This window comes from Euphorbia lathyris, chromosome 2, assembly GCF_963576675.1.
Source record: "Euphorbia lathyris chromosome 2, ddEupLath1.1, whole genome shotgun sequence".
Taxonomy (NCBI): Eukaryota; Viridiplantae; Streptophyta; class Magnoliopsida; order Malpighiales; family Euphorbiaceae; genus Euphorbia; species Euphorbia lathyris.
The window spans coordinates 30,893,506-30,900,746 of NC_088911.1; the positions used below are offsets into that span (position 1 = coordinate 30,893,506).

Here is a 7,241-nt window from a genome sequence, read left to right on the forward strand (position 1 = left end):
ATTTGTAAAAGTTGTTTTGATTTTTATTTAACTGTTTCAAACATTTTTATAAATTTTTTATTTGTAACTATATTATTAAATGAGTCTCTCAATTGGACCAGTTTTATAATTTAGTCTTTAATATATAAAAAAAATGATAAAAGGTACTAGAACATCTCCGATGCAAGCAACTTCATAAGTTGCATAAATCCAACACATCATCCTAAAATATATTATTTTATTTTCACTCTTATTCACATCACTTTTGAGAAAATAAAAAATAAAAAATGCCCCAATGGTAAACAACTTCAAAAGCTGTCATCATGGTCCATAAATCATTGTTTTATATATAATTTATTTTAATTATAAATATTGTTATAAAAATGCACTAATAGTAGGCAACTAAATATTTATTTATATTAAAAAGAAAGGAAAAAATATGATTGCCAAAAATATGAAACATTGCCATTAGAAACTAAACAATCTTGGTTATTCCAATAGAAGACACTCTTCCAAGCACCATGTCAAGCACCCATCCAAACACTCCATTGGAGATCCTCTTACATGTTTGAAAATAGAAATATAGGACCTGAAGATACTTATCCATGTAAATTTTATACGTATGATTCATATAGGAGTTCATGTGGTAATCTTTGATTAAAGGCATAATACATCATTTGCCCCCTGAACTTGTCCAAAATGGTTGATTGACCCCTGAATTTTTAAAGTGTCTCGATAGCCCTCTGAACTTGCATAAAATGTTCAGTTAGCCCTCTGAACTTGCGTAAAATGTAATCAATTAATCATTCGGTTGTAAAAAAGTAAATCAAATGCGGAAGATATGTTACACGTGTCTTAAAATGTTATTACATACTTCACAAAATAGATTAAAACATGTTAAAAAAGAATTTCTTAATTATTCAACTATAAAACATTTTCTTCGCTAATATTATAATTGCATACCCCGACTTTGGTCATTTTATTTTTTTAAGATTCGTGTAACATATCTTCCGCATTTAACTTACTTTTTTACAACCGAATAATTAATTGATTACATTTTATGCAAGTTCAAGGGGCTAACTGAACATTTTATGCAAGTTCAAGGGGCTATCGAGACACTTTGAAAGTTCGGGGGCCAATCAACTATTTTGGACAAGTTCAGGGGGCAAATGATGTATTAAGCCTTTATTAAAAAAAAAAAAAAGGCAAAATAAATTTTATAATTGATTATGGTCAATGAAATACAAAATTTTATACTCTCATATCCAAATGGAGCTATCTGCAATTTTGAAATGAGCTAGCAGATATTTGATCCAACAGCTAAGAATCAGTGCATTCCTTGAACAACCGAAACAGGCACAATTAGATAAAGCTGTTCTGTACTGAATCTTATTCCTCACAGACCCTTTCAAGCAAGTTCTCAAGCTCATGGCTTATTTCAATGTTATCTTCCTTCAGTCTTCTGCGCATGTCAGGAGCTGATTTTCCAGCAGCTATGTAAGTCTTAAGCAGCCAAGCGTAAGTTTCGGAGTCGATACCATCAACAAGTTTGAAGATCTGGTAGAACTTCTCAGCCCCATCAACATCTTTCTCTCTGCAAAAATAATCGAAAAATGCAGTGGCCATTTCCTTGTTTGGATGCCACTTATATTCCCCAGCTTCAGTAATAGCTGTCAAATGCTCCAAAGCCAAGTCCAACTTATGCGTCCTCAAGAAGAACATCATGAAACTCTCCCGAGCCTTGAAGAAAGGTCCTTTAGTCCTCTTTAGCGCATCTTCAAAGACCGATTCAGCTTCTTCGAGCATGTCATGCTTTAAGTAAGCTCTTATAGCAACATTTGTTAACCTCATATCATAACTGTTGCAGTTGGATTCCCATTCTTTAAAGCATTTAGCTAAACCCTCAATATCTTTTAACTTGTCTAGTGCCTGAAGCATCACAAGGTAACTCATATTGGTGACATTAGTTAGAGTTGATTTCAAGGAATCCCAGACTCTCTTCACCTCACTTAGATTAGAAATACCAGCATTTAAGGAAATCAGAAAATGGTAAGCCTCGCGGTTCCGAAATCCCATCTTCGCCTCTATCTTTTTAATAGCTGATTCAGCTTTCTCAACAAGTCCAGCCTTGACATAGATTGTTGCCAGATTAGCATATGTACTCCAATCAGAAATATCTTCACCATCCTTGGTCATCTCATTCAAAACTCTCTCTACCCCCTCAAAATCATTCAAATATCCATAGCTTTGCATCAGGATTTTATAAGTGAAAGAGCAAGGGGAGATCTTCCTCTTCTTCATCTCATCTACCAGCGCAGGCACCTTCTCAGGTTGGCCCAATCTCATGTGTAGTGCCATCAGATTGTTGAAGGGCAAAGATGATGAAATATAATTCAATTCATCCATTTTCTCGAAAAACGCTTTCGCCTTATCTAACATAAGTGCCCTGCAATAACAGTTCAAAAGAGCACCATGTGTAGCCATAGTTTTTGCAGATGGTGAAAGGCCACTGAAATGATTCTCAGCCGCATCTATCCCTTTGGTTTTTGCTATAAGATCTATGCGAATTGCAATGTCCGAATATGAGAGGTGCATTTTCCTCTTCTCCATCCACTCCATCACCTGCACATTAAAAGTCCCAAAATAACCATAAATAGCTTCGCTTAAGAACACACTACAAAATATTAAATTAAAATGTAGACTCATTTTAGGGGGAAAATGCATTGACATAGCCAAAATTTGGCTATTGTTTCATCACAGTCACTGAGCTTTTCATGGTCTCCCTCATAACTGTCTTGAATCCATAGTCAAATCATGGCAAATAAATTTTTCTTCAATACAAACTTCGCCAGAAATTTATACAGTGACCTAAAACAATTAAGTAAAGTTGATCTTGAAAGTTCACTTCTCAAATAATTGGATTGGATTTATCAGATAATGTCAATGAAATCGAGATTAATTTTTGCAATCACATCGAATTATAACAAAATCCGAAAGTAAACAACTTTCAAAGTAGAAAAGTACAGATGAGAGATTGGTAAAGCCAGGGATAGAGGACAGACCTCAAGGGCATGATCGAACCTACGATACTTGCGGAACTCTTTGATGATTTGAGAAAGCTCAAATTTGTTTATACCTTTCCCCTCCTTTAAGTAATCATTTAGCGTCACCGATACACTTCCCCCGGTCGCCCCTAGAGCCGACAACCTCCGGTATAACCGTGGCGATTGTCCCGCCGAACCCACAGCTGGAGGAGCCGTCTCGGCTATTGCCTCCGAAGCCGTGCAAAGCTTCCTCGCAAGCCATGATCCTTTTGCTACCAGTGAATTAGGGTTCTTCAACATGTTAACTCAGCTTCTGTTGTTGAGGCTCTCAGAAAATGGGTTTTGCTAGGGTTTAAGGTTTTATTCGAAATTTGAAGAAAACAACTGAACGTCAGAAACTCAATGATGCGCATGTCGTTTCGTGATTATAGATTAAGAAATGGTTTCAACGAAACGCACCGTTTTGATTTTAAAAAGCTGTTTTTTCCTTTTAATTTCGTGCTCCTGGTAACAGCGGAAAATTGCATTCCACATAATGCAGAAGTGAAGATGAAGCCACTGGCTCTACTTCGTCCCCTCTCCTTCTCCTCTTCATGTTCATCTCCTTCACGCCTTCACGCTCTGCCCAAACCTCTCCTCCATAATCGGAGCTTTCGCGTCTCGTGTTCTCTGCAACCAAAGCCGGTTCTTTTCTCCCTACTTTTTCAATCAATTAATTGCTTCAGCTCGGAAACCTGTTCTTCAGCTTCAATTTCACTCGGAGGAGTAATACAAATTTCAGGTTAATGCCGAAGACACATCTCCAAGGTCCGAGTACGAACCTGGATTAGTTGATGATACTTTCCTCACTCTATTTCGAAACAAAATGGTCAAGGTGAGCTCAATTTAATCACTAGATAAGCCTATTTCGTAGACCTTTTTGCGTTGTGTATAACTCTGTTTCATAATTTTGATATGTTGAAATTGAGGGAGAAGACAGGAGACACAAGGAAGAATGATTATAAATAGATTAGAGATATTATTTTGCTGAAATTTGGGAGCAGTAGAAGTACTCTTCTTAACTTTTGAAAGTTGAAACCGGTTCTTGTTGGATTCTAATTCTCATTCTTGTTCATCTCATCTTTCGAACTACTTTTGACTTAAAAATATTCTTCTGTTTGATTGATCAAAATAGTGTATAAACAGGATAGTAAAGAAAAATTGGGATTGGTTACTAGTGTTTGTGTGATTATTATTGCTTTCAGGAGGTTGGATGGGATTCTGAGAGACCTGGATATGATGGATTAATTGAAGTAGCAAATCGCCTCATGTTAACAGGAAGAACAAATGCTGAAACCAGAGAAGCCGCGGTATGATTGATTTCTAAACTTAATTTCAAATTTTTTTTTTCACTTGCACTTATGTACTGTGTTGCTCTTTCGCTTAAAACAGGTTCGTATATTAAGGTCACTCTTTCCCCCATTTCTATTGGATCTGTACAAATTGCTCATATCTCCACTAGGAAATGGAAAAGTAGCTGCCATAATGGTTGGTAAGCAGAGTTCTTACTTTTTCTTCCTACTTTAGAAGATGAACTTTCTGAGCTTACAGTACTAACAAACCTCTTTTACCTTATGTGTTCCACAGCGAGAGTGACAGCAATCACTTGTCAATGGCTTATGGGAAGATGTACAGTTAATTCTATTGATCTTCCTGATGGAACCTCATGCCAAAGTGGGGTAAGAACCCTAAATTTTCCATTCTTCTGATCTAATTAATTCATCATATTCTGCCATCAATTTTAAAAGTATTCTTTGACCTGATTCTAGTTGGTTGGTTTTTCATAAAGGTCTTTGTAGAAAGATGCAAGTATTTAGAAGAAAGCAAATGTGTAGGGATTTGTGTAAATACATGTAAACTTCCTACGCAGGTAACTGATTCCCTAATGATTTTTTAAAGTTTCTGTGCTGCAGTTTTAGCCTTTTTCTTAGTGCCCGTTTGCTAACTTTTCAACTTGGTATATTGCTTCTCTTAGACTTTCTTCAAGGATTGCATGGGTGTCCCCTTACTGATGGAGCCAAACTTCACAGACTATAGTTGTCAGGTATATTGTTCACCATTTTCTTTAGGAGTTTATTGCCGCTTTGTTCATGATAACAAGTGAGGTTTTTTTTTTACAATAAGATGAATATTTTTAATTCCACAAATTAATGAGGTTGACAGGACTCTAACCTTCGACCGTTGGGTCCAAGAGACTCTGATATCATATCATGGAACCACTTTAACTAAAAGCTTAAGTTTATAGTTAAGGCTCAATCATAGATCTTATATTAATCTCTGGTCTCTCCACCCCAGGACACACCCCTAGTTGTCAAAGAACCAGTAGCCTGCACAAGATAATGTGCTGCCTGATTCGCAGAGCTTCTAAAAATAAACAACTTAAATACTAACCAATTCTTCTAACAACCTACTTGTAAGGGATTTTCCAGCTTAAATAAACAACTTAAATACTAACCAATTCTTCTAACAATGATTAGTATTTAAGTTGCCCACCAATGATTTTCCAGCTTGTTTACCCAACATTGCTAAATTTAACACACTAAATATTCAGACCACCCGGTTATTCAGGTAAACAAAGTCTATCCCAAAACATCCAATGAAGGGAGGAGCCATTCTGTCCAGCTTTATCCCACCAAAACGAATACAGCATAGAAGAAAGACATAACACAATTAGGCAAAGCTTGTACCACTGCCCTAAGAAGAACTTCCTTTCCACTTAACAGCTTAAGATAGACATTTTCTCCACCTACCCTTAATCTTACTCCTTGATAATTACTCCTTAATTTATCAAGGACAAAAGGAAATGCTCGAGAGCTACTCTGTCTCACCATAGAAGGTAAACCGACATATCTTCCCTGATCATTGACAACCCGAACACCAAGACAGTCAACAATATGCATATGAATACTTTCCTAAAATTTGGACTGAAAACGATAGGAGGCTTTTCAAAATTTGCTTTGCTGACCAGATGCTTTCTCATAAATGGCAAAACATTGTTTCAACGCCCTAACTTCCTCCACCGAAGCACAAAGAAAGAAATAACTATCATGCCCAAAAAAAAAATTAATGAGAAAGGACAGACGCATATATTCTGCACAAATAACAAACAAATATGGTGACAAAGGTATGTTTGGATAGGTGGCAAGACAAGATCCAATACAAAAATATTACCCTTCAAACTCCTATTCATGGCATTGAAGATATATTCACAGCCTAGAGCATGTCACGCTTCATATATCTATTTTCTGCATTGAAGATATATTGTTATGTTAGAGTCCAAACATAAATAGTTGCATATTTGACCTCCTTGGTTTGATTAGACTGTTTGTTTGTTTTGCTGGGGACAATTCAGTGCAACTTGTATTGGATTTAGTTTTTCTGCCTTGAATGCTGCCATCCTTGTGATTACTGTTTCCAAGTTTAGACTTGGAAGAAAAATAAAATCTGACGACTGCCTGTTTTTCTCACCTTATTTTGGCAGTTTAAATTTGGGGTTTTTGCTCCCCAGCCAGAAGATGATAGCAGTCTCAAAGAGCCTTGCCTCGAAGCCTGTCCAATTGCAAGTAGAAGGCGAGTTGCACAAAACGTAGTAGGGCAGTGCCCAAAGGCATAAGGCCCTCTCATCGTTCGTGTGTTTCTCGGCTCTCTATTAATCTCTTGAAACTTCCTTTACTTTGATGTGGCTCATCACTGCGTCAGCAGAGCCTACCTTTTTTGATTAATGAAACCGCTAATATTTGCACAGTATGCAACTCTAATCAACTTGATTAGGTATTAATTTGATGTAACACAAGCTAGAGAGAAAGAAAGAAAGAAAGAAACTTTGGACATCATGTAGGAAAGGAGAGAACAAAAGTTGTCGTTGATAAAAGGCAATAAAAGTTTGGAACATAGTCGTCAAAGGTGAAAGGCGAGCCAAGACGATAAGGCAAAATATCACCTCGAGGCGAGTCGATAAACAAATTAGAGAAATAATAAAAAAAAAAAAAAACATAGCTTAAATTGACTAGTTTAACTTCTAAATTGTAAAACAAAATAAAACTTCTAGGGTTCGTTTGGTATACCGTAATGCAATGTAATGTAATCAAACTTCTAATGCAATAGAATAGAATGGTGATTCCATTACCATGTTTGATTGTTAAATAAAAAGAAAATGAAGAAATATAATTACCATTACAA

At 36.3% G+C, this 7,241-nt stretch overlaps 2 protein-coding genes across 2 annotated transcripts; one reads left to right on the plus strand and one right to left on the minus strand.

Moving 5' to 3' along the window:
* Positions 1–1,181: 1,181 nt before the first annotated feature.
* LOC136217630 (pentatricopeptide repeat-containing protein At1g02370, mitochondrial) lies at positions 1,182–3,339 on the minus strand. The gene is made up of 2 exons (XM_066004237.1): positions 3,042–3,339; positions 1,182–2,601 (listed from the first exon to the last, which is right to left on the minus strand). Exons 1-2 carry the CDS (start codon positions 3,321–3,323, stop codon positions 1,369–1,371), a joined length of 1,515 nt encoding a protein of 504 aa, XP_065860309.1. The 5' UTR covers positions 3,324–3,339; the 3' UTR covers positions 1,182–1,368.
* Positions 3,340–3,425: 86 nt separating this feature from the next.
* Positions 3,426–6,809, plus strand: LOC136217631 (beta-carotene isomerase D27, chloroplastic). The gene is made up of 8 exons (XM_066004238.1): positions 3,426–3,707; positions 3,805–3,897; positions 4,268–4,372; positions 4,455–4,554; positions 4,650–4,741; positions 4,852–4,932; positions 5,038–5,106; positions 6,544–6,809. The coding sequence occupies exons 1-8, from the start codon at positions 3,426–3,428 to the stop codon at positions 6,673–6,675; spliced, it is 954 nt and encodes a 317-aa protein (XP_065860310.1). The 3' UTR covers positions 6,676–6,809.
* The last annotated feature ends 432 nt before the right edge of the window (positions 6,810–7,241 follow it).